This window comes from Sycon ciliatum, chromosome 1 (assembly GCF_964019385.1).
Source record: "Sycon ciliatum chromosome 1, ocSycCili1.1, whole genome shotgun sequence".
Classification (NCBI taxonomy): Eukaryota; Metazoa; Porifera; class Calcarea; order Leucosolenida; family Sycettidae; genus Sycon; species Sycon ciliatum.
Window position 1 is genome coordinate 74,934,531 of NC_088643.1, and position 27,290 is coordinate 74,961,820.

The 27,290-nt window shown below is 48.5% G+C and overlaps 2 protein-coding genes across 2 annotated transcripts; one reads left to right on the forward strand and one right to left on the reverse strand.

The window, feature by feature from the left end:
* The first annotated feature begins 8,994 nt into the window (after window positions 1-8,994).
* Window positions 8,995-16,085, forward strand: LOC135805437 (epidermal retinol dehydrogenase 2-like). Its single transcript, XM_065319467.1, has 6 exons — window positions 8,995-9,557; window positions 10,709-10,918; window positions 11,249-11,380; window positions 12,483-12,727; window positions 14,220-14,345; window positions 15,084-16,085. Exons 1-6 carry the CDS (start codon window positions 9,441-9,443, stop codon window positions 15,178-15,180), a joined length of 927 nt encoding a protein of 308 aa, XP_065175539.1. The 5' UTR covers window positions 8,995-9,440; the 3' UTR covers window positions 15,181-16,085.
* A 5,090-nt stretch (window positions 16,086-21,175) lies between these two features.
* On the reverse strand, window positions 21,176-25,066 carry LOC135807258 (uncharacterized). The gene has a single exon (XM_065321231.1). It carries the CDS (start codon window positions 25,064-25,066, stop codon window positions 21,176-21,178), a length of 3,891 nt encoding a protein of 1,296 aa, XP_065177303.1.
* Between the last annotated feature and the right edge of the window lie 2,224 nt (window positions 25,067-27,290).

Sequence of the window (27,290 nt, forward strand, 5' to 3'; positions counted from 1 at the left end):
AGAATGGAGTTCATACTCAATACGTAACTATTCCTAGGGCAGCGCTTGCAGTGCCGACCGAGCGAGTGTTTATAGGAACTAGGAATGAATGTAGAATCGATACAACCTAGATGCATGTACTTTATTTCTTTGGAATAAAGAGGATACACAGTACTGTAACCTGCAGCAGCATCGCCTGGCCATGTTTCTCTCAGCAGCATCGCCTGGCCATGTTTCTCTCAGCAGCATCAACTGGCCATGTTTCTCTACGAAATGCACTCTACTCTCTAGCTCTCTGCAAAGAAAGCTGAAGAGACCAATGACGGAGGGTGTATGCCAACTTCAAGGGAGGTGGTGGAGTGGATGCATGCATACCAAGCGGCGCGTACATATCATGTACCTCCTTACTTTAAGCACCAAACCCAACTGCCAGCTTCGCTGATATCAATAGATTCGAATACCTCTTGCGAACTGCTTTTCACAAGAGATGTTGTATCAAGAGAGTGGCGTCCTGGACGTGTATGGTTACAGTACACGTGGTGCCCTTTCATGGCATCATCACAAAGACACAATGCCATGCTGACGAGAGGTGTCGAGGAAATCACCCATCCAACAACTTAACCACTCAGTCAGAGTCACGAATCATATGCAAGCCATACTGTTGCGAACAATACGGTAGTCCGCTACTCAGCACGCAGGGGCCGTTGGTACATGTATTGTGAGCAGCACATCGCTATGCAACACTCACATGATTGTAGTTGCAAGTACCAGAGGACTGAACACGTTTACAGAGAAGAGAGATTCAACACACACTGCAAACATAATCAAGAGGTGAAGGTTGAAGCTGTCCAGATCAGAACGGACAAGGAGATGTCCAACAATTGCTCTTCATAATGACCTTCGGGACAGCCGCTGTGAGTCCGTTTCAACAGCAGCTCCATGTTTGGACCAGACACTGGCCAGTGAAGTTTGTCTTCTTGAAAACTACCCGTGACTATGTACCCATAACCGACACGTCACTGACTCAGCAATTCCGAGGCTCACATGCTCATTTTTAAATCCTGCTGCGCTGGTAGGGTAGCTATTACCTACCTCAGTACCTGTACATGTACAAGTACATGTACTTGATTACCTGTAACCGACTGTAGGCTCAGTAATGCTCCTGCTAGTACTACGCCAAGAAGAATATTATCTTCTGCCCAGTCTCACTCTCACCCTGCCAGGCTGCAGAGTGTACAATGTACATTGTTGTGGTATACAATGTACCTAGCCCATGGTGCTCCCTGGGCGTTTTAACACCATGCTGTTGCTCTGTCCTACTAAGTACTATATTCCATTGAGTATCTGAGCACTAGTATTCTGGAATCATCTGAAATTAATGAGAGTGTATTACAGCTAAGCCACCATCAACGTTGAGTATGTGCGTGTAACTTTGCATACAAATACTTCGAAGTATTTCAATGTCAGACACACGCCCATAATATGTATCAAACACAGTAATAGAAAAGCCAACAGGACTGTAAACGTATTTCATAAAATCTGTAACAAAACAAAAACAAAAAGACTATGCTGGTCACAGGAAACCGCAAGAAAGTCTCTGTCAGATTCATGTACATGTAGATGCACTTCAACCCAATCATGACTCTTTGCAGTGGCAATTGCAGTTTACAAGTTCATGTACATGTACATGTACAACCTCTTTACTGCATGAGATTAGCTGCACACATTCAGCAGGCTTTGGATTCGGACCTAATGCCTAATGCCTAACGGCACATAATGAGGACCCGAGGGCGTTTACTCTACTTCAACGCGGGCCGTAAGTACATGTGCATTCCAACAGAGAGTGAGGATGCAGTCTGAAGAGCGCACCACGTATCGCATCACTCCAAACTGGATCCAGGAGACCATCACAGACGCACGTGCTAGACTTTGGAAACATCGCGTAGCGTCATGTCAGCGTCTTGCATAATTATTATTATGACCATGCACTATTTTGCCGCATGAGTTGTTTTCTTGAATGATCACGTAACAAGTACATGTTCTTGGCCATGAGACTGCTGGCAGTGCTGCACCTAGCCGGCTCGCCTAGCTAGGCTAGGGTCACCGTTTTGTCTGCGGTATTCTGACGTTTTGCAGGATACGTTCATAACCAAGGGTTACCACATGGTTCTTGCATGGAACGCTTATCAACAGCTATGACTATGAGCACGTTTAAACAGATTGCTGCACACTGACTGTCCACCCCCTTCCCTCCCTCTCCCCCCCCCCCCTCCCATCTCTCGGAAACATACAGTCGCAAGCAAACCAAACTGTACAATACATGTACCTTCCTTGCACACAGTATGCTACGCCGTTCAGCAGACATGCACTGGTATTAGGAATTTTGGAACCCTTCGCACAACGAGGCCGACCACTCTTCTGTTGTGCTCTGTACCGGACAGTGTGTACGCAGTGCTAATCCAATACCGCTGAGGGTACCGCTTCCTTTTTCAGTATGTACATGTACAAGTACATGTACATGTAATCATCACCTTGCTCTCCACTAATGCCGGGAAGGAAGAGCTCAGAAGCCATGGTGACTGCTTAGCCAAGAAACCCAGAGCAGCAACAAGACGCTGGCGGACCCTTTCTCTGGATGTACATGACTGTACTTCACAACTCCATGCTTCGCCCATCCAGCACTAAGCAGCAGTATACTGCATCAAGCCTCGCTTACGGGCAAACGAAACACAATAGAGTAGATAAAAAAACGCAATACAAAATGCAAACCCAGAAAACAAGAAAAGGAAAATATGTAACCAAAAATGCATTGTATTGTACTGGCGATTGCTACTTTGTTGCCTTTCCATGACTTTGTATTAAACTTGGAATTCTTTCATCCTCTTCCCACAAGTCATGACAAAAGCCAAATTTTGGCTTTTGTCATGACTTGTGGGAAGAGGATGAAAGAATTCCAAGTGTCCGACCCTTAGTCCCATAACGTCCCTACAGGGTAGGTTGCCAAGCTTGCGTTGTGAGGATCGAGTGTCAACTCGGTGTCCCTATCAGCTAGCAAAGACACCGCGCCAAGCATGTGACATACATTGTACTGTAGATCTGCAGTGCTTGACTGTCAAACTATAGCCCTTACAGGCAATTGCAGCGGATTGTTGATGGTTACGCGTCGCCTTTAGCCGCGGGCCATACAAAGTAGAGACAAAATTGCACCCGGAATTATGACATACTGATTGTCGTGACCACTAAGTCAATGTACTCGCTCTGTTATGAAAATGCAATCTTGTAGCGCAACTACCACCTACTGAACTATTACATTTCTCGTTTAACAGATGTGTTCGCCATTTTGAAAAGATCCACGTAGGTTGTCATCAAACAGAATGGTGTTAACTTAATTGATCGCATTGCAGGGATCGTATTGAAACCAATGACACGAGCGAGCAAACATTGCTGGTGATGTCGCCTCAGGATGAGTCTATACTGATATCCGGTATGAGCCTGTCTATAGCTCAATTGTACAATGGACGCTGTGGTACTTGCTGCAAGGACACGAAGCTGACGCGACGGAAAGTTGGAACTTGAACCACTGCAGGCGTGTTGCAAGCAGCACATTCCAGCCTAGGGAACCAGGCACCGTGGCACTCGCTGTAATCATGTTCAGTATTGTTCCTCACAAAGGTAGGTGCTTGCCATCTTGTGGTGCCGCTCTGCGTGCTTTCTTGTGGCGTCTGAATAAAGATTTCAGTAGGTTGACTGCACCACAGGCATTTCACAGGCATTTCTTATTCACAGCGATAACTAAGTTTGCAGTTGGGTACAATAAATGTAGTGGATATTGCTTAGCACTACAGCAATATTGTACTCTCAAGTACACTCTGCGTGGTTGGTGGCAGGGTTGCATGAACGTGCGTTAAGTCTGGGGAAAGTGACTTTAATATAACTCAAGTTCTATGTTCCATGTGATCAAGGATGTACAACAGTTCTTGGCTTTTGAAGCAGATAGAACAACACACTGCTGTTGATTCAATCGGCGATACTTCGTTAGCAGAAGGGCGATGTTGTGTTGGTTGAAGAGTGCCTGCCGTCAGCTGTCAGCCTCTCCACTCACAACAGGTAATGTGCTGGGTGGTGTGAAAGCAATCTCAAGTGCTGTCAGCGACCATGGATTGTCTAAGCTAAAACTTGTGATTGTAAACTACAATGTCATATACTGAGGTATCGCACAACAAATTTGTGACTCACTGGCTGTGCAGATTTGCCTGATATGATTCTGGATCTACGTACCCATGTTACTAGTACCTCTACACTTGTCCTTTATGGCAGCTGTATGTGCCGGTCAGCCGTTGGGACAATGTTGTAATTGGATTTGGTGAGTGCACCAATCGCATGAAATCGAGAGGCAGCTGCCACGTTTAACTCACGTCTTCACGAATCCGAACCGCCTCGACCATGGCCGATCTTGCAGCTCGGTGCAGTCTAGTGTGCGGAGAAAGCAAATTATAGTGTTGGTGTATACATCGTGACTGGCCAACCCCATCTCCACCTACGCCGACCAACATGCCCCTCTCACACATCAGCACGTACCAGGCAGATTGCTATGGTTGGGCTCTGGATCGGAAACCACGCTGTCGGATTATTATTATTCTTCTTTTATTCCACGATGGCGTGACGCCAATAAGGACGATTGATAAGTGTGATAGAACTGATATTAGCCAGAAACAGCTAGATGGAAATTAACCGGGGAGGCAAGAAGCCATTCCTGATCATGAAAAACAAGCGGGGCAATAACGTTAGCAGGGGGAGCAGGAACAGGTACTGCTCAAAAGAAGACTGGATGCATTGTTTCGGAAAGAATTTCTACGAGGTTGGGTTGTGATGTCGATAGGGAGTGAGTTGTAGAGGGTGATGGCACTGTTGATGGGGGAATCTCGGTGCCTGTTTGTGTGTGCGTGTCCGATGGAGTAGGTCCTTGTCTGTCGAAGGGTGTATGGTTTGTTTGAAATCTTTTATTCTCACGATGGCCGGTGGCCAATAAGAGAAGAAAAATGGTTGGTGTTGACGTTGTGGTGCAAGATGTGGTTGTTGCAGGTGTGGTGGGGAGGTTTGGTGGTGGATGTCCCATGCTAGTAGGACTTGTTAACAAGAAGTCGTGAGCTAAGGGTGGGAAGCTTTGCGTGATGGAGGAGGGAACTGTGGTGAACTGGTGAAAAGAGGGGATCCGAAGGCAGATGCGTATAGCACGGCGTTGAATTCTCTCCAGTGTGTCCCGCTGTTGCTGTGTGGTGTTGTTGGAGAGGGCAAGGCTGCCATATTCGAGAGGTAGTGTATATTAACAATAGGCTGGAAGCATTCATTGTGCCACGTGTCTTGTGGAGTTGGTGTACATGTAGTAGGTTTTTGGCTTTGTTGGTGGTTTCTATGATGTGTTGGGCCCATCGCATATCGTCTTGGAGTGTAACACCAAGGTGCCTATGTTGGTGGACCTGCTGCAGGCTAGTCGAGTGGAGCGTGATGTGGATGGTGTGTTGGGGTTGGAAGGAAAGGACGACTTTATCATGTCACATCCGCCGTCAGTACACCGTTACAGCATCAGAGATTAGTAAAATACCACTGCCTGCAACATGGTACTTGGTAGTTTTGACGGAAATCACCACCTGCATGATTGTACCACTAACCTTTTTGTAGTTGTCTTGAAACTACACTACTTGAACGCCTTCACGGAGCAATATGAAGTTTAACATAGTCATTGTGACATTCTTGAGCACTGGCACTGACAGTGTAAGCGTGGTGCCCTTACCATGTACCACCAGCCTAACCAACATCCGCACTCATCCTCGAGACAGTCCTACAGCGCCTATCCGAAACTTGTTATCCTCCAGTCCTTCATCAGGATTAGCCATATAAAACAGGGTGTAAAACTGAAGTGAGTATACCACCTTTACCCAGCGGAAACATCGCAATCTCGACTTCACGCTGTTGATTGAAACGATCTTGACGAGATGAGCCACTAACGAAGATAAGGCGATCAGTGCATTATGATTCGCGACTTTGCCACAAGTGCATGGCAGGGCTAAGGAATGGCTTTCCAGAACAGCTGCGCAGGGCTCTTTCCGCAATCAGCGCTAAGCTTGCGATGAAAGCTTGTCGCAATCAACTACTACCTACAAAGTGGCGTGCAAAGAATAAGTCCAAATGAGGAAAACTAAGGATGAAGCTATTTGATCTTTGAGGTGGGTATTTTCATTCACGGCACAACTGAAATGAGGTGCTGCACTTTGCAGTTATCTCGCCCATGTCACCTTACCCACTAGCCTCTCCAAACCGAGCTGATTGATCCATAATATGGCCATCATCCTCGTCGCACACGGTGTCCTGCAAAGAGATGGGACTATCCTTAGGTTCAGCGCAGGACAGATCAGAACTGCGATAAGGAAGCCGCTTGGCATCACAACACGGTGAACTCTGTTACGAACACGCCATGCTTCAGGCCATAACTGTAGTGGTCGACACGCCAAGGGCCTACACCGCCCGTCATGCGTCTCAGCAAGTTTGCACCACACCAAGGAAGAGTATTGATCCTAGAAACATCTCTAACCCGGCGGTCATCCTGTTGGCAATGCCACTTTCCCCTGTAGCTGCGACTTGAAACAAGTGAACAAAACATCTCAAGCGACATAACAACACAATCAGCAACGCCATCACTTCTTGTACTATTTTCATCTGATAAAAGCCTATCGTCTTCTTTTCACATGTATTTTGGTACTTCCATAGGCTCGTGAAAGGAGTTCACTGTCTTGTGATGACATTCAGTGAGATACAACTAACTAACTGACTCTCGCCCCATAGTATTAGTTTGCATCACAGCTGGTGAAACTTAGGACCCCGCTGACCTACTTAGAAGTACATAAGTACAATGCACTGTTTGACCCATACTCGTGCATACGTACATGTACATCATGATCTTCCATCACAATCATCCACTGTACTTTACATGTAGAAAGAAAGAGAGAGAGAGAGAGAGAGAGAGAGAGAGAGAGAGAGAGAGAGAGAGAGAGAGAGAGAGAGAGAGAGAGAGAGAGAGAGAGAGAGAGAGAGAGAGAGAGAGAGAGAGAGAGAGAGAGAGAGAGAGAGAGAGAGAGAGAGAGAGAGAGAGAGAGAGAGAGAGAGAGAGAGAGAGAGAGAGAGAGAGGCAGACAGACAGACAGACAGACAGACAGACAGACAGACAGACAGACAGACAGACAGACAGACAGACAGACAGACAGACAGACAGACAGACAGACAGACAGACAGACAGACAGACAGACAGAGACAGACAGAGACAGACAGAGACAGACAGAGACAGACAGAGACAGACAGAGACAGACAGAGACAGACAGACAGACAGAGATAGACAGGCAGAGACAGACAGGCAGAGACAGACAAACAGACATACAGAAGGGGAGGAGAAAAGTAGGTACACGATACAATGGAGATATCATAACAAGATTAGGGGTAACAAAATAAGTTAGATTCTTGCTAACAACAGTAGAAATGGGGAGGGACGGGAAGATGAGAGGGAAAGAGATACCGTTAGAGAAACAAAGTTCAGAAGTAGTGGCAAACTCGGCCATTTGAAACACCGCCACCGCTGACTACGTGTGCGCCTACAACAACTTTGTCGTCAACGGCAGGAGTGGCAGCGGAGGAACTTCACACGGCGGGCGGGCAGTGCAGTGAATGCCCCACGGGCCTCTGGGACTGTCGCGTCGCCTGGCCCTTCGTTTCTCTCACCTCGTCGTCACGTCACTATGGGACCAATCTATCATTATGCAATTGTACATGACTTGTACATTGTATGTGTGGCAACGTAACGTTAGTGCGAACTTCCAATAGATTTTCTGCTTCAGGCGCTTGTCTGAATAATGCTAGCGCCATCGGTATGCATGGTGCGTTTAGTTATCACCTTTAGAACTTTTGTCACCTTCGACTTCTTTGGGTATGCCACTTTTCTATGAAGAAAGTGCGCAATTGCGCCACTTTAGTGACTTTACCCTATAAATATACTCATTGCTTTATCTGCTATTCATTCGTTATCTACCTCCACTGAGGAGCTCTTAATGAGCGAACCAGCTATCTGGAGGATATGGAGCATCTATCCAAGAACGAACTTCTTGCTATGGAGGATGGTGTTGTGAATGTGGGCCAGGAGCGCAGTGTGGAGAGGTGGACAGTTCAGTTCAGAGAAAGTAACTGTTTGAAAAACTCTATGAACGAGTGACAACGTAGCAATACAATCATGTAACAATGTTGAGGCCGCGACTCGTCATGGAAAATAGCCAGATGGAGAGAGAAAAGAATGAGCAAAAAACAAAAGCGTATGAGCACAAGGGGAGTATTGATCAGCCCTAGCTGGTATTTTCTCCCCTCTTCCGATATTATCAGTACCAGTGCATAAAGTCAATCTGGACCTCACCTGCCTATCTGACCTTGATGCCAGTGGCATATCGCGCATGGTAGTATAGTGCAACTGGCACTACCATGACAAATCACAATGTGCCTTGGTACACACAGCAACTAGTTACGTTCTCTTACGTCGCTCGGCCGAACACGACCGCCCAGTTGTAGGCAGTACTGCTGTGCTGCATGCATGCTGAGCTATGGTACTATGGCCCAAGTATGGGGAAGCCCCAACCGAGGCGTGTATATTATGTAGGCGCAGTATTACTACCGGTATTACTATTACAGTATTAGACAAAATGTCTGTAGTCTTTGCTGCAAACAGTGCTCAATACCTCAAAAAGGGGCAGAGCTTACCACACAGGGCAGAACAACAGAGACCAAAAATCCTTCTCGTGACTCCGAGTTTCGTGTTTCAAAGAACGTCTGATGAGTGTTTTTTGAAACACGAAACTCGGAGTCACGAGAAGGATTTTTGGTCTCTGTTGTTCTGCCCTGTGACTGTGTAGCTAGGCGCATACCGGTATCTGTGCAAAGACAGCTTGCATAATTATTATTACCGGTAGATCTAGTAGATCTACTCCCTATGTCCCCCGTTTGCATGATTGTAGACCATGCATGGTAGACTGGTGTAGGTATAGCTATGCTTCTATTCTGCTACAAGTAACAGTTGCCATGATGACGTTTCGGCAACAGGTTTGTGTCGACGCCATTTGAGCCGATGGCAATGGACAGAAATACCGACCTTTCACCACTGCCCCTTTACTTAGGGCTTTAGCTTTCACCGACGGAGACTGTAAAATTGAATGAAGTTTAGTTGGCCCTCGGCATCAACACCGGTGGGAAATTGGTTCGTCCAGTTGAGGAACAGATGAAGAAGGCTACATTGTAGTGTGCAATCGTTACTAGCCGCAAAGTTCATCAGTTCGGGTCCCGAATTTCTGACAGCCTGTTTCCTACTGTTGTCGTTGTTGCAATTGTTCACTTGTTCATTGCTAAACTACCGCCGATATCAGCCAGCGAGTAACATGGTTCTGGGCGGTGTCATTGACTTCGTCGTCTTGCTGGGCAAGCTGCTCTTTTTGAGCGTCTGGGAGCCTATCAAATGGCTGCTGCCCAAACAGCGTAAAGATGTCAGCAATGAGGTGAGCGGCATGGCACTAGCTGAATGGGAAGCCTGCAGTACACGTAATGGGTCCCGTACATAATTTATTATTTCTGATCTATTGGGCGGTTACACAAAGCCATTGTATAAAACTTCACTCCTCAACTCCGAAACTGTCTCTTTACTGCAATTCAAACCAATTTGTATTTCACCACATTTTTGGTCTGGCCCATTTCGACAATTCTGGCCAGAGAAATCCAACCTCATGAATAAAGTAGCGGCACGTTCCAGTACACAGAGTACATGTAGTATGTGCAGTGCTGCGTAGCGCTGGTGCTATTTCACTCATGAGGTTGGATTTCTCTGGCCCGGTACTGTACTTCCATGACTGCTCAACACAATACTATTTCGGATCCCAGAGCAATGACGGTGGAATCTTCACACTAGAGTTGCACTGTTTATGGTGTCTGAACTGGTGCACAGCCGTTATAATGATATGCGTTGTCTAGCTGGTCACACAAAAGGCGATGCCACGATATTGTTTTAACTCTCCAAGACAACTGAATGCTGCGATCCTTGCATTTTGAACTTTTTTTCTAATGTCAAAATGCGAGGATCGAAAAGGACGACGTTTGTAAGCGGTTAAGTTCAACTTACACCAATGCAGGTGATGGATGGTAGCAAAAGTCGGGGCCAGCGCCACTGGTACAGCCATGGCCATACCAGTTTTGACTAATTCCAGCGTTTATGGAATGTCCATAGTGAAACTATTTATGTGGAAGTGCTAATAGCTATGCTCGTACACCCCCAGCTAGAGTCTCTCCCTCCTTCAATGTTCATCCTGCCTAGTAAGGGCAATTGTGCTGTCCGAATATCGGTTGCTAGCAGAACATGTAGCTCAAATAACCAGATACACGAGCTAGAGGTTCATCCTCCCATGATACTGAAATTGGACATAGACTCAGTAATGATCGGCCCTGTGGCCGACCGGGCCGTACCACCTTTCAGGAGTTGGCTCCGGGCCTGCCGGAGTATATACGCTTATTACACTCTTGCTCAGCGGTAGGTGGACAGTGGGTGCAGTAATAAGTCACTGATGTGCAATACTAGTAGTAAGTAGCATTTAGGAGATGAAACACTGATACGTGTAGCGAGTTGTTGGGTCTGTCTTTTCTGGCTGTCATGCTGCAGATTGTACTCATCACAGGCGGTGGAATGGGAATGGGACGACTAATGGCCCTGGAGTTTGCCCAGCTCAAGGCCACTGTGGTTATCTGGGATGTCAATCGGGACGCTATGAATGGTGTGGTGCAGGAAATCAAGGACCAGGGCAACTCGGCGGTGTTCAGTTATGTCGTCGATGTCAGCAAAAATAACCAAGTGTATGCTGCAGCTGACAAGGTGAGTCCGACCTCTACACCGTGACTACACAGCTTCCACACGGCAAGAGTGCCAGACTCGGGATTCAAACTAGCAACCACCTGAATCCCTATCGTAGCTCTTGACCACGGTGGCCTTGACTTTCCAGCCACTGTGCTGGTAATTCTCAACTAGTGAGCACTGGGTAGGATAAATAAGTGTTTGTGTGGAATACATGTAGATGGAAGATTTTTACCAGTGCGCATGTGATGTGATATTGGTTATATTCTTCCAGAAGAAATGGGAAACGCGAAACGTGTTTCTTTATCCAATTGCCTAACCTAATCGGCGATGCAAATGTGTGTGTGATAGGTTCGCCGTGATGTGGGAGACGTGTCAATCCTGGTCAATAATGCTGGCTTGGTGAATGCACCGAACTTCCTGAATGTTCCGGATGAGCGCATCGAGCTGCTAATGGACGTCAATGCCACTTCACATATGTGGGTAAGCTCCTAGCTAAGATCTCCTGAATGTATCCCACACTGCCTACTAGTATCAAAAGTAAAGTTTGTACGTCCGCGTTACAACCGGTTATACAATTGCGTTGAGAAACACAACCAGCCTATCCTGCATAGCAAGAGTATAATAGTCACTATAATTATACCCCCCCCCCCCCCAAGAGTGTGTAACTCTCCATATGGGGTCTCCGACGGCGAAAACTCACATCACCTTTCTCAGATACGTTCGTACTACGTACAAACTAAGGATAGCGTTCGCGCAATCCGAATATCTGCCATGATCATGCTGGGGATTGGCATACCCGCAGTGAGTTTCCATCAGAGTGCTTTTTTATCACTCCGCTGCTTGCTTAAAACGGGCTGGAAACGTACAACTGCGACACTGCACCACGTGATGTGAGCTTTCGCCGTCGGCGTACCCCATAGAAAGGGTATCAGGAGTTGCACACTCTTTTGGGTTATAATTATACTCTTGATCATAGGCTACAGCCGCAAGACTTTAGTGCATACGTTAACTTTGCATGTGCAGGTATTTGTATAGTGTACTAGTACACTCTTGATGTGTTCGTTTGTTCTCACCATGTCCGGCGAAAGCAGTTTTGGATTGGTCCGGCCATGCCGTAGTCTGTCATACGTTGAGTAGGATATGACTGGCAGGCATGACCTCTTCAGCAGTAAGTAGGATATGACTGGCACTGAGGCATGACCTCTTCAGCATTAAACATACATTGGTGGCCAAAATGTTGGTCTGGCCGATGCCTGACCGACCGGACCAGTTCCGCCGGTCCTGCTCACAACCAATGCCTGGCAAGGGGGCGAACCTCGTTAGCTGCATCCATGTTACCCGCACTGCGAGTAGTGAGTACCCAGTTGACCGTGGGTGTGGACGCAGTTCGTTGCATGTAAAGTGGTTCACGCATGCATCACCGCACTTGTTAGCACAGACTCAGTGCACGCTCCCCGCTGCCAGCGCGGGTCTCAAACTCGGGACCTTGTGATTCGCAGGCAAGCCCACAACCACTCGGCCAAAGCGCTGGTTTGGGGGACAAAACAACTTATAATTATAGTGTATTATGTACTCCTTTCAGACTCTCAAAGCCTTTCTTCCAGCAATGCTGGCCAAGGACCATGGTCACATCACCACCATAGCCTCCTCTGCTGGCCTCATTGGTGTAAGCGGGATGCTGGACTACTGCGCCAGCAAGTTTGGCGCCGTCGGCTTGCACGAATCCGTTACCATGGAGATCGCCTCACTGGGCAAGACCGGAGTCAAGACCACACTGGTCTGTCCGTACTTTGTCAAGACGGGCATGTTCGAAGGCGCTGCGTCCAGGTGAGCATGACCACGATTAGTGCACTGTATCTGCTGCACACACAGAAAGCATCATAGGGTCAAGGAAATGGTGCTTCATGTCCACTGCACAATAAGTACTACGAAATTACCTGCCCAGCAGAAAGAGCAAAAGGCCGATCTAGATTTAAAATGTTGTCAGGACTGATTCTTAATCCATGGCGTAGTAGGTGGGTCGTTCTATCTCGTTTTGCATCTAACACAGCTAGGAAAGCAGCTTGTGTTTGAATATAAGGTAATGGCTTTAAAGTTGCTATCAAGGTAGACTTCAATCTCTCTCCAGCCACAGGCCCATTGCTACGGAAATGCTCCCCTCCTTACCGAATGTACACCCTTACTGGTAAATGTGCACTGAGCATTAGGTGTTTAATACTGGTGACTTTGTGCTGCTTCTGCGAGGACTCAGATGTTTGTTGAATTAGTCGTATCAGGATGGTATTGCGAGCCAGATGGCATGGCAGTCTAGAGTTTGACGTACTCTTATCTTTGCCCCTCTCATGTGTCCCGCAGGCGTGTAGCTCCTCGTGTGTAGTTAGCATAGTCCGGTCACCACACCAGCATGTGGCCGTCATGGATACTACATAACCAAAATAGGCAACTTGCTAGAAAAGAGTTGATTGTTCCAACTAGGAACACACGCTTCTTGCCGAACTTGACACTTGACTGACTCACGACTGCCATCCGGAGCACACAAGGAGCACGTCGCACCTTCCTCTCGGAAAACCTGCAAGAAAGCACCACTCCCTGCTCAATGCACAGTGTTTCGGGGAATTCACCCCTCATCAGTTGAGCTTGAGTAGGCTGAGGAAGATTGTGCCTGAAAAGCACCACTTATATACTGCTCTCCAGGCCAAACCATCACCAGGGATACACACTTACAGAGACACTTTGTTTCCAGCGCGACAAACACCTCGTGAAGCCCCAGGTAGCAGTGTGAGTCAGAGTCGCTCATCAGTGGAGTTGTGCTAAACAGACGTTGAGAGCCAGTATAGCTATTCACAACGCTGTCACCTCCAACAACTAGTCGCACGTCCGTGTGAGGGACAACAATACGAACTTTTTTTAGAACAATCAACTTCATGACTATTACCGCCGAAGTCGCAACTTCTAAGTTCGTATTGTTGTCCCTCACGCGGACGTGCGACTAGTTGTTGGAGGTGACTGCGTTGTGAATAGCTATACTGGCTCTCAACGTTTGTTTAGCACAGCTCCATGAGAGACTCTGACTCACGCTGCTACCTGGGGCTTCACGAGGTGTTTGTCGCGCTGGAAACAAAGCGTCTTTGCTAGAATGGCGACTATTCTGTTGCCCGTGGTACATGTACATGGTCACCACCAGGGAGTCGCATAACTTAAGGGTTTATACAACTCCCTGGTCACCACACCACACATGTGCAAGCTACACCCCCTGTGTATCCACCACTTCACTCACTGCCATAGCCGCAATCTTTGTTGTGCTGATATAAACCTTCAGAATCGACTGGCTGATCACGCAGCTGACTCCTGAGTACGCCAGTGGCAGAATCGTTGACGCTATTCGCACCAACTGCAAGATGCTTGTCATGCCGAGAATCATCTACGCATTCATTGTTCTGAAGGCGTAAGTATAAACACAAATTCTGGTTTGCTGTGGAGTAGCGCACGAATCTGTACAGTGCTCCTATTGTGCTTGCCCCGTCTTTGGCATCAGGCTAATATCTGAGTTACAGCAAACTCTATCATGGAGACCACTCTAACAAGGTAGCTGGCTCACCTGTCCCAGGGGGCCACTGTGTAGAACCATGACCAAAGGTTGTCATTTCCAGTCCTGAGTTGATCTTGGCTGAGGATGCCACCTGCACTTGGGTACCCTGCACAGTGAAGATCTGCCTCTGTACTACTGCATACCTACACGTACCTGTATGTTGCTTTCCTTGCTCGTTATAAGACAACCTGGGCTTTCAGTTCCCCATACTGTTTATAAAAATAAGAAAGGAGCTGCAGTGTAGTAAGGCAGCTATCCTGCTGTATCTCCTTTGACCAGGAGGTCTTGGTTCTAGGAGGCACATAGAACTTAGAAGTTCACAATTCTAGACTTCATCGCATGTGACTGTGCCAACTGTCCAAGTCTCAACCCCCTCTCTCTCTCTCTCTCTCTCTCTCTCTCTCTCTCTCTCTCTCTCTTTCTCTCTTTCTCTCTTTCTCTCTCTCTCTCTCTCTCTCTCTCTCTCTCTCTCTCTCTCTCTCTCTCTCTCTCTCTCTCTCTCTCTCTCTCTCTCTCTCTCTCTCTCTCTCTCTCTCTCTCTCTCTCTCTCTCTCTCTCTCTCTCTCTCTCTGGCATATTCTTTAACCCGTGTAGAATCATCCCGACCGAGAGTGCACTTCTAATTTCCAAGTACACAGGCATGGCCAGTGCCATGAGGAAGTTCGTTGGACGCACAGGGAAGGCGAAATAACCCACTGCACTGATGGTCTATAGTGGAACAGCACCTTCGCATAATTCTATTCATGTACCACAGTGTGGCAGTGATCATTTCTTGAAATCAAAGCTACACTTTCCAGAAGCCTGAGTGTAATGTTTGATAATGATCTTTCCGTATGTTTGTTGAATGTCTAGTTTTGTCTACCATTGTAAGTCAGTTAGGCTCAGTGAGCCTCGCGCATGATGATATGATTTTTACTTATGTACCATTGGCATGTCATGAGATAAAAAATTAGATATCCTACCATTAGTACTATGCCCATGCAGCGAACTATCGAATGTTGAATACACATACACACACAACAATGAAGACTGAAAACTTACATATTGACTGCTACTATGGGTTCCATGCTTAGCCTAAGTGAAATGATCCTCACTGATCGACTTCAATCATCATCATCCTAAACTGTAACTTCCTTACCACGTGATTCATTTTGGTGGGTCACTGATCAACATTGGAGCTAGGTGTTGACGTCACGTTCAATGTTTGGCGCGTTTGAGACCAAGAAAGAAGATAAAGATGACAAGTCGACTGTCACAGAAAACAAAAGTCTTGAATGGACACATAGAAGGCCAAGGATGTGGAACATGTCGGCAGTCCGCAGGATCATTATAGTTCCAAAAACTGTTTAGGCTCTCTTAGTAGCATGCATTTGTGAGTCAGATGTCTACTCACAACTACCAGTACCAATCATGTTCTGGCACTGTACATATAACTTTGAAATTATGTAAAACTATAGAGTGTTGTACGAAAACTTGTTCGAATCATCTTTTTTTTCCATTGCCCTTTTTCTTCTTACATGTATTTTTCCTTACCCTTTAGGTTGTTTCTTGCATCGTCTCCATCGCTTACATTGTTAATAAAGTAGTCCACATGTCGCTTCAGCTCGTCCTACTTATTGCCATATTAAAACTATTCAATTTTAATTTGTACAATTATTATATTAAGTTGTACAATTCTGAGTTCTGAGTTGTTGAACTGCGCTTTGGAAGGGCTACATAGCCATTATCCCTAAAACGAAAGACACAAGCTAGGATAGGAAACATGATGGCAATGAAGCCCTCCCCTGGGCCTGGTGCTGGCAGAGGAGTTTCCAAACTAACTAACGTTACTTCCTTTTTCTGGACAATGCCGTCTCATGCTTGCTACATGCCTGTACCTGCATGGTAAAAAGCAGGGAGTCGTAAAGGGCTTTTACGACTCCCTGGTAAAAAGTGTCACGTGTGCAGAGCTTGACCGTCTAGCGTCTGTGTCAGATTACCAGTCCAAAGCGGCACGCCATCAGCTCATGGGCTGCACACCAGGAGTCGTCAAATACTGGATATATTTGACGACTCCCTGCTGCACACTACTCACTAGCGATGCTTCTTGTCCCCTTAGGCAACGAGGTAGAACCTGTCCTCAATTATTTGTATGACAGGATTTCTCTTGAATTGATCCAGGATCAAGACGAATTCCATAACAAAGTCCTAAAAAGGTGTTGACGCTCAGGCTGGTGGTGCAATGAACCTTGTCTATGTTGGTGAGAATCTGCACGTCACTCCTTTCCCACTGTCGCACTATTTTAGTATTTTGCAGTGGCTCAGTGAGCTGCATGACACTTGACAGTTTGGATTCTTCGTCTGCGTTTTGTGATCTGAATTTTGATGTCGTGATGATCATGGGTGAACCATCAATTCATCCATGGTGTACCAGACTACCAGCTTTCTGCCTCTCAGTCTCACCCAGCTTTCTGCCTCTCAGTCTCACCCAGCTTTCTGCCTCTCAGTCTCACCCAGCTTTCTGCCTCTCAGTCTCACCCAGCTTTCTGCCTCTCAGTCTCACCCAGCTTTCTGGCCATCATCACTGAAAAGATGACCTGGCTGACGGTACTGTACTGGAGCCATGGTAGTATGGATGTTGACTGACCGAAGTCCTTGTTGAGTGACTCACGACTCAGCTGAAAATTTAATGATACCGTGTGATCATCAGTGATACCAAGAGTACAATAACCCCGGGGGTTATGTACTCTTGGTAATACCGAGATCGAGAGTACATAGTTCTTGGTGATTGCGAACCTGCATGTCCCCCTCCTCTCCACAGCTGCCAGCTGCTCTCCGTGTCGTCTCCGTGACCGTAGCCATCTGGTGCCAGTGGCAGTGGTGGCAGATTTCAGGATGAGATCTTCCATTCACAACACCATGACATTGGGCATCGTGCTCACGCCTTCACGGCCATGTGATGATACGTACACACACGCGATCTTGGCGTAGTGCACTATGCTGTATGCTGGTGGAGTGACCACACCACTCCCACTATACTACTCAATAGCCACGAACTAACTTGTACCTCAGAAGTAACACACAGTGTAGTTGTGGCTTATACATGTACTAGTACAATCATGTAGTTTAGAGGTGTGCATGATTGCAGTATAGCGGGGCGAATTTCAGCCGAACATAATAATGTTGGGCTGAAATGATAGTACATGTTCGGCTGTAATGTGACTAATGTGACGCCCCTGTGTATTGTCGAGCCTCCGAAACATACTTTCAGTCCGCCCATGTCCTAGTGGCTAGTCCGAGATACACGTACATGTATTCGTACATGATGTATGCTGTATGTCTAGCAGGCCAGGGCAAAGTTCCATGCAATCTTTCCCAGAGGCCCACGATGGTTATATCCCAGAGGCAATGTTTAAAAATAGAGTCGATAACATGATGGATGGACCAGTCGTCAGCATCAATCAGATCTGCAGACATTGGCTTTACTCAATCTGAGGACAGAACTGTCTCGTCCTCTGTGGACTCATCAGCGCAGCGCAGCCTGAGAAAATGAGGCCGAACCTGAGAGCAAAGACATTGGTTTTATGTTGTTTTTCAGCACATGCAAATGTACTACTGTGGTACAAGGCGAAACCCATCCCTGGAATGGCTGGATCAGTTGTCTTTGTGCTGTGGTGGCCCCCACTGGCAATGTTCACGTGTTCAATAGTGGTGTACACGTATGAGTGAGTGTGCGGATGTGTGCGCAACGAGTGAGTGCAGGGTGGACAGAGAAATTGGTTTTATGTTGTTTTTCAGCACATGCAAATGTACTACTGTGGTACAAGGCGAAACCCATCCCTGGAATGGCTGGATCAGTTGTCTTTGTGCTGTGGTGGCCCCCACTGGCAATGTTCACGTGTTCAATAGTGGTGTACACGTATGAGTGAGTGTGCGGATGTGTGCGCAACGAGTGAGTGCAGGGTGGACAGAGAAATTGGTTTTATGTTGTTTTTCAGCACATGCAAATGTACTACTGTGGTACAAGGCGAAACCCATCCCTGGAATGGCTGGATCAGAGTCTTACAAGCTCTGCAGACTGCAGGGTTGAATTTCACCTGATACCACTGCATGATCAGATGTACATGCACATGTAGCTCCAGTTCCCAACGGACGTGCATTGACCACCGTTGGTCATGGCGGCTTCTTCTAGTCTACATCCATGAACAACACGTCAAGACAACAACAGTCAGTCCTCGGAACTCATCACACACCACGTGACGGACACGTTTCTATACATACAATGACTTTATGTACATGACTGTACTGTACTAGTGTTACAGTGTCGTCTGTACTCGAGGATATTCAGGATATTCAGGATACTCAGGATATTCAGGATAATTCAGGAACACAGTACTACACACTGCGCACCACAAGACAAGACAAGAAAAAGTCACTGGAAGTGGAACCATTGCCATTACATTACATCGGTGAAACTGCATGAATGATGCCGCTTCTGCCTAAGTAACTTCTGGTCTAGTCTACCTCTGCCTTTTGCGTCACGTCAGTGTACCTGTGTAATCGTAACTGACACTGCCAATGCAGTTTGACATCAGCTGTATCTGGTCCGACACTTGTAAGCTGAGCACTTCTGGTGAAACTCAGTGACCTATTGGAAAAGTGTCGTGCCTCCTCACCATTCCCGACCGCATGCTCATAACTTGTCAATACATGACGTGACGTGTGCCAGAGCAACCACAGTAATTCTACTTTATTTGCATTTCTGGCATGCCTACATTGTCTACCATTGCCTACCATCATTCCCAGCAATGCGCGTGCGTCAACATTTTGTGGTTCATTCCTGTCATATCCTAACCTGAGCCTGAGGAGGTTATGCTCGTACAAGCATGTACACAGCAACACTGTACTTGATGTGCCCTCATATTATGACATGTATTGTGCCATGAAGACGCGGCTCTCCGTTTCTGGAGTCTGGCTGATCCTCAGCTGATCCTACACTACAGTGTGGGCTTCACTGGGAGAGTGATTGAGTGTCAGTGCGGTACAGGTAGTCTTGTTTCCTGTTCGACCCTCTTTGAAGGTGTACATTGTACTGTTGAGGCAACGAACTAAAATAAATCAAAGCCAAACAAAACAAATACATGGCGTGTACCCGAGTAGCTGTATGCTTCGCCATAGAGGCTCCACCTCGAGCCCGAATCCTCGCACACAATGCTGTTTCATCATGGATATCATTATGGTAGTACGAGTAGCGAGGAGACTCAGTTTCCAGTACGAGTACCTGATTGTACCACACACACGGAGACAACAACCAGACAACAGTGTGTTTACTCCATAGGACGTGTAAATCAACTAACTGTTACTTGACTCTTCTCCACAGCGGGCGGTGAATGCTTGTCGTCTATGCCATCCGGATCAGTCATCATGACAACTTAACTGAATGGCGCATGTCTCTGAGTGTGACGCGACGTTGACAATTATTTCTGTATGTAGGGACGATTCAACTACTGTACTCTATCGTGACTAAAATGTGACACCACACAATCAGCATACAATTACAATGCAAAGACAGGTACGTTCATGTCGCATACAGTTGCGATGATAAAGACGGTCAGCGAAGCACTGAACTAGCTTGCTGCTTCAGTGACAAAACAAAAGCTCCACTTCTAGCGGCAAAGGAGAGCTGATTGAGCTGACACATTCCCAAGGTGTGCGGGCACAAGACCACAAAGGCTGGGTAGTGTGATCCGACACAGACTCCAGCTAACGCTATGACTACTATCAAGAGTTCGCACAGTCTTGCTGAATGTACACGTACGCGTATCAGATGCCAACCAATTCCCACCGTCTCAGACAGTAGATGTGACTTTAGTATCAAGATGGTGTCCACCCCTCCATCAGAATGTCTTCAATAGCTTGCTGGACTCCCCATAATGAAACTCTGAATGTCTCCGTGCACCTAAAAGTAAAGAAAAGTACATTATAGTTCGCACATTCCCGTTACTAACTTACAGGCTATTGACAAGTACTGTGTTGAACAGTTCTCCAACACAACGGGCTTCGGACGGCATGACATGTACACTACCACTACTACTAGTAGACAGTGTTGGAGAACATGCACTCCACGCCGGCTTACGGCCAGTTCACTCACAACACCACAGAGCTTCCAAGGAAATTAGTTATTCTTCTAGATGGAAAATGAGAAACGTCTGTTATCACCACAAGTTGGAACTAACCCCACGCCAAGATCAAACGGAAGCTAAGCCAGAAAAAGAACCATGGCCAGCTTGCCAAAAGTAACGCGTAGCAAGCGTGCACGCAAGCACACTCCATACATAAGTCAGGATGCACACAAAAGCTACAAACTCGGAATAAGGGCAGCGCAGACCACGCCGAAACCGCAACTAGAAGATTGACCGCTGACAGGTCAATCAGTGAATGGAAAAGCATGCACCACCGCGCAGACGCGCACTCACTAACCTACAATCAATACACGGAAAATGGCATCACGCAGAAGGTATACCAAGCAGAGCATGCACAAGTAACAATACAGTTCCAGCCAGTGGCTGCCACGTTACCATAAACTACAACATCTCCCTCCCTGGTAACATCACCTTAAAAAGACAATAATAGGCAAGCACATCGAAAGAAGCAAAGAGAAACGAAAGGACATGAAAGTTCTGCGAACCATCACCAGCTACTAGTTCTCAGTCGTATCTCACTGGAGCCCTGATACCAGCTCTGTTCCGGAGCACATATCTTGGCTCTTCAGCTCTAGGCACACCTGCGACTAGCTCACCGGGCTCTAGCCGCATCGGGTAACCACCGTCATCCTCGCTCGCATCATCTGGCTGAGGCGGCTCAGGCAGGTCTACAGTAGGATTGGCTGCGGCACGCTTCAGCAGCTCTACGTTGACGATCTTCTCCACCCTGGGGTCTTCCACTTTCTGAACGACTACAGTCGACTCCGACAACACCTTCTTGACTCTCCAGCCAAGCTGAAACTTCGGGAGGCGTTTCTGCGCGCGGCTGGTCATCTTCATCATCACCACGTCACCAGGCCCGTAACAGCAACTTGCTTTGTCGGCGTCTTCTTGGGAATCAGCTGACGCCATTTCTTCATCGATCAAATCACGAATGGCAGCTGCTTGACGCTGCAGCTCAGCCGTCCATGCTGGCAAGGTGTACAGGGGCTGTTGGGCCTCTACAACAAGACCACGGGGCTGCCAACCAGTCATCGCTAGCTGAGGCGAAACTCCCGTTGCTCCATGCGGTCGGACGCGATAGAAGTACAGCAGCATTGACAGGTCGGTCTTCCAGTCGTTGGACTGCGAGTGTACTTTGCGAATCAGAGTCAACAGGGTCCGGTTGAATCTCTCCACGCTTCCTTGTGACTGAGGGTGTCGCACTGCACCGTGCTTGACTTCCACTCCAAACGCCAAGTACAAGGCGTCCATGACAGCATTGACGAACTCTGTTCCGTTGTCTGATCTGACCACCTCCGGCGGACCCCATCGGCAGCACACAGACACAAACGCCTCGGCAACTGACTTAGCGTCATGGTGCTTCAAAGGTATCACCTCCACATAGCGCGTGAACATATCCGTACACACCAAGACGCAATGGAACCCAGCTCGGCTCGGTCCTAGCTCCAAGGTATCAATCGCCACAACTTGCCATGGGCGCGCCGGCACTTCGGGACGTGTCGGCGAAGCATGACCACCAGCAGCAGGGTTTGCAGCGGCACAACTGTCGCAAAGACCGACGAACTCCTGGCACTTCCTTGCCATCCCAGGAAGGTAGCACTGCTGACGCATCATCTCATGGACCACCTCCCATGATCCGTGGCCAGTGTTCTCATGGGCGATTCGGAGGGCATCTTGCTCTAGCAAGCTCGGAATCACGGGCACCTCGCATGCTTCATTGGCAGGCGGCAACTTGATTGACCGATACAGCACGCCATCCCGCACTCTCAGCTGTGGTGCCACCTTCTGAAACTGCTTCGCCCTAACTGTCTGCATACCGTTGACATCCTCCACCGTCTGCTGGATGGCAGTATCTGCTCCCTGCTGGTCCCGGATGATGTCGAAGGCAAGTGGGGCAGAACTGTGGACACCTGCACACGCACTGCTCTGGGTCGCCGCCGCAACCACCGGTGACTCGGGCATCTTGAGCCAGGATGCCGGCACACGGGTCAGACGGTCAGCCAGGTTTTTCTGTGAAGGCACCCACTCGACAGATATCTTCAACTTGTAAACCTCGACCAAGTCGTCAATCAGCTGCAATCTACGCTCTACAAGAGCTCTGTAGAGGCCATTCACCTTCACTCGCTGGATGTTGCCCAAGAGAGACTTTAGCCATCCATGCACCGTCTTCGAATCGGTCATGACTCGAACGTTGGCCACTCTGTGATCCACGACAGCAGACAAGCCACGAAGGACGGCGTCTAACTCGGCAACGTTGATGTGCCGCTTGTCTGACTTAGGCCTGAGCCAACAGTGATCCTCAATCACGGAGCCATCTTCGCTGATGACAACACCTAGCGCCAGGTTGGATGCATCGCACCATAGGGACACGCCACCAGTCGACTTGACTGTCCACTTGCCGTTGACGGGATCCTCTCGTGAAACTTGATCCTCCACCGCACGACACAACTTCTCGAGCGCAGCTGAGACAGGCTTATCCCAAACCGCAGCATCTTCACAGCTCACTCGCTTGATGTAGCTACAGCACGGTCGCAGCCACGATGCAACAGGGTAATGACTCGTCAATCGACCGCACCAGGAGAACACTTCTCGCTTCGTCGGCTGCTCTGGCAACGTCAGATCCATGCCATCACGGCGACGCCACATCACGTCTTCACTCGACGTAGCAACCGATAGTTGCATGCCAAGCACCCTTGCGCCGGCAAGTACCTCTGGTGGCTTCGTCGGTAATCCGTACCGACTCAGCGCCGCAGTCACCTCCGGAAGTTGTTCGGACGGAGCAACGACATCGTCGACATAGTTGTCTGCATCAGGAAAGTCGCACAGCGCAAACTTCACGATGGCGTCCATGACTTTCGGAGCTATGCTGAGACCAAATGCCATTCGTTCCATGACATACGTGACTCCATTGAATACCACGGTCTGATACCGAACGAGGCTGGGGTCGACGTGAACTTGTAAAAACGCCTTCTTGATATCGACGACTACCTGGTCACCGCCACGGCGTCTCCACTCCCTGATCTTCTGGTCGCATGCAGGCGCGTCGCCTCCAGGATGGGAAAGAATCGCCTCATTCAAACGACGGTAGTCTAAGCAGGGACGTACAGGCGTAGACGCCTTGTGTCCTTGACACACAGCCATTAGAGGGAGGATCGCACCTGACTTGCCGTGTCGATCTGGATCATGGGGCACCATCCAACCATGGTCGATCCACGACTGCACCTCCTTCTGGTACTGTTGCTCCTGCTCTGCAGAGAGCTTCTTCCGTGAGTACTGTGTCACTCCGGAGCCAATGCTATCAGTCGGCTCTACACCACCTCCCCAGACCCAGGCGACGGTCCACGACTTTGCACTATTGTCCCAGCGCACCTTGAAATCGGCTGAACTGAGGGTGACACCATCCGAATCTCGCTCAACAGAGATGTGCCTCGAGAGCTTCTGCTTCGGCGCTCGTTCAGCATGGCCAGCTGCGGCAGCCGCTACATCGGGCCCTTTTCCGAACCGAATAGCACTCGCCGAGCCATTCTGGTAGCGTATCTCAAGACCACCAGCCGCGCTGGCAACGTCATTGCCAAGAATCAGGTCAGCATCCACTCCCTCATGCTTTGAAACTACCAGGAAGTCCACGCACAGTTCCGGAAGCTGAACTATATCATCATGTTGCTGGACAGTCGCAGCAACAGATCCAACTGACTCCAGGGACGTGCCGTCGATGCCGACCACCCAGTCAGTTGTCGATTCCACCTGATCAGCCAGGCCCACGGCAGTTACTACACTCTCTTTCATCAGAGATCGCGTGCATCCAGTATCCACAACCGCTGCGACTGATATCCAAGAGTCATCATGGCCCTTAACACACACATCAACTTTCAGCAGCTTAGAGCTCTGCCCACCAGTTGATATTGGGATTCCGTCAGCATCAGTAGACACTCCAGCCTGACAATGCCCAGCACTCACAGCCACTGAAGCAGACTCAGTCTTGGCCTTTGGACAATTTCGCCTGATGTGGCCATACTCTTTGCAAGAGTAACACTGTGGCCCTCGTGACTTGCCAGTGGTGTGGCTGTTGCCCTTGGCCTTAGGGCAATTCCTTCTTACATGACCAGGCTCCTTACATGAATAGCACTTGACAGCTGCAGCCACGGACTTCCCTCCACTGACACTTATAGTATCATCGACGGACATAGCCCTGACACGTTTGATCATATCGGTAAGAGTCATGCTACCGCTAGAGCACTGGATTCTCACCTCTCTGGCGAAGTCTCTGGGCAAGCCCCCAACAAACTGTTCTAACAGCATCGGATCTTTGTCGTCCGCAATGTTGTGACCAGAGCTCTTCAACAGCCTCTTTAGCTCCGCCGCATACTCGTCTACTGACTCTGTGGATCCCATGGAACGCGCTTTGAACAAGCGGTAACACTCCGCAGCAGAAGGAGCAAAGGCTTCAGTCAACACCTTCTTCACCTCGTCAGGTTTCTCCTTGTCCGCGTCGGGCATGGCGTTGAATACAGTATACGCAGCCTTATCCAAGAGCAACGGCAAGTTTGCCATCTGCTCTTTGCCCGTATCCCACTTGTGGGATTTCGCCAGGATCATAAACTTTGACCAGAATACATCTAGGTCGTCACCTCGCCCTCGGTACGGACGCATAAATCCATCCAACTTCACAGACATTTTATTCTCATGAACAAACACTAAGACTTTCTATTTCCTTCCGACTCCACAAAAGTCCTACTCTGCAACACGTTGTCCCGGGTTTCGGCACCAAAAGCTGTTGGAGAACATGCACTCCACGCCGGCTTACGGCCAGTTCACTCACAACACCACAGAGCTTCCAAGGAAATTAGTTATTCTTCTAGATGGAAAATGAGAAACGTCTGTTATCACCACAAGTTGGAACTAACCCCACGCCAAGATCAAACGGAAGCTAAGCCAGAAAAAGAACCATGGCCAGCTTGCCAAAAGTAACGCGTAGCAAGCGTGCACGCAAGCACACTCCATACATAAGTCAGGATGCACACAAAAGCTACAAACTCGGAATAAGGGCAGCGCAGACCACGCCGAAACCGCAACTAGAAGATTGACCGCTGACAGGTCAATCAGTGAATGGAAAAGCATGCACCACCGCGCAGACGCGCACTCACTAACCTACAATCAATACACGGAAAATGGCATCACGCAGAAGGTATACCAAGCAGAGCATGCACAAGTAACAATACAGTTCCAGCCAGTGGCTGCCACGTTACCATAAACTACAACAACAGTTGACTGGCGCATGGCGCGAAGTCAGAGCAGGTTCGTTACGCCGAATTTTGACAATGGCAAACTGTTCACTTGCTCACAGTGATTCTTTGTGCAGTGCAGAGCGGTCTAAAACGAGCTCTTCCTGTCAACGCGTCGACCACATCAACGTCAAGCTATCTCACCTGCCTGTCAATAGCATTCAAACCGTGCTTGTCCAACCTCACTGCATGCCCAACTGTCAGCGTGGAGACACAAATTTCAAACGGGCTGTTAGCCTAACTGCCTGCTAGTATTGATCGTCTGTTAGCCTAATCGCCTTCAGGCCGTCTCCACGAAAGAACAAACAAACCCATGACCAGCGATCGACTGATTCGAGCCAGACGATCCGTTCATTCACTCATTGAGTTCTCTCTTTCCTCCTGCTGTGAGCAAGCATCACATGTCTTGTTCCACTCGACCACGAGCCGCTGTGTGTAAGGCTGATGATGTGTAGCCTGGGCGCAGCTAGATCTCGACGCCTTGGCGAGATTCCTTAGGCGGTAATTCGGCAATCATCTGTTCTTTGTGAAGGCCTCCTGCTGTGCAGTCGTCTCGCTGACTGGCTGCTATCCTGTGACTTGCACACTGCTCACTGGAGTATCGTGCGACGGAATCTAACAGCTCGCTCGTCCGGCTGGTAAGAACGTGAGAGGATGCAGCCACGCGATCAAACAGCTGGCGGCGGATGTGACGGGACGACATGCAGTTCTATCGCTAGCCAAGAAGTAACTGCAGCACTCCCGATCCCGGACGATTCAGTCAGTGTATATCAATCGCATCCCGATCCTGTCGTCGCTGCGGCACCGCTGCAACTTTGGCAAGAGCAGAGCGACCGGACAGACAAATACCGGAAGCAGTCCTCGGTGAGCAGCATTGGTAACGATACCTCAGCTGCTGGCCCCGGTCACAATGAGCATGAAGACTGGATCGGTCGCGGACATCGTGTCATTACAACGCATCTGCCCCGAGAACCAGCCCTAGCATCGCCGCTGCAGCAGCAGAAGGATGGCAAGAGTGATAAGACACCCTGCTGTGATTTCACTGACTCCCATCAGATAGCGTCCGTGTTCAGTGCGAGCAAGAATTCATCGAATCTCACCCAACGACACCTCCATCACCAGCAGCAAGGAAAGCAATCCAGGACTCGTCATCAGGAGGCTGTCGGCAAAGAAAACCGAATGAAGCTCAATGAATGGCAACCTCTGCGGGCACCTATGGTTATGCCGAAAAAGAATGGTCCCGCTGCACGTCGTCTGCTGCCAGCGCAGATCGCCATGGAACTGAGCTTAGGTTCGGGCAAACCTGATAGTCCCATTCCGTCAACAGCTGATTT

What these genes read in the sequence shown, in the direction of transcription:
- LOC135805437 (XM_065319467.1), top strand. Translation starts at nt 9,441, where the DNA reads ATGGTTCTGGGCGGTGTCATTGACTTCGTCGTCTTGCTGGGCAAGCTG. An exon ending in ATGCCACTTCACATATGTGG is followed by an intron (nt 11,381 to 12,482) that starts GTAAGCTCCTAG and finishes TACTCCTTTCAG; the next exon opens with ACTCTCAAAGCCTTTCTTCC. An exon ending in TTCGAAGGCGCTGCGTCCAG is followed by an intron (nt 12,728 to 14,219) that starts GTGAGCATGACC and finishes ATAAACCTTCAG; the next exon opens with AATCGACTGGCTGATCACGC.
- LOC135807258 (XM_065321231.1), bottom strand. Translation starts at nt 25,066, where the DNA reads ATGGGATCCACAGAGTCAGTAGACGAGTATGCGGCGGAGCTAAAGAGG.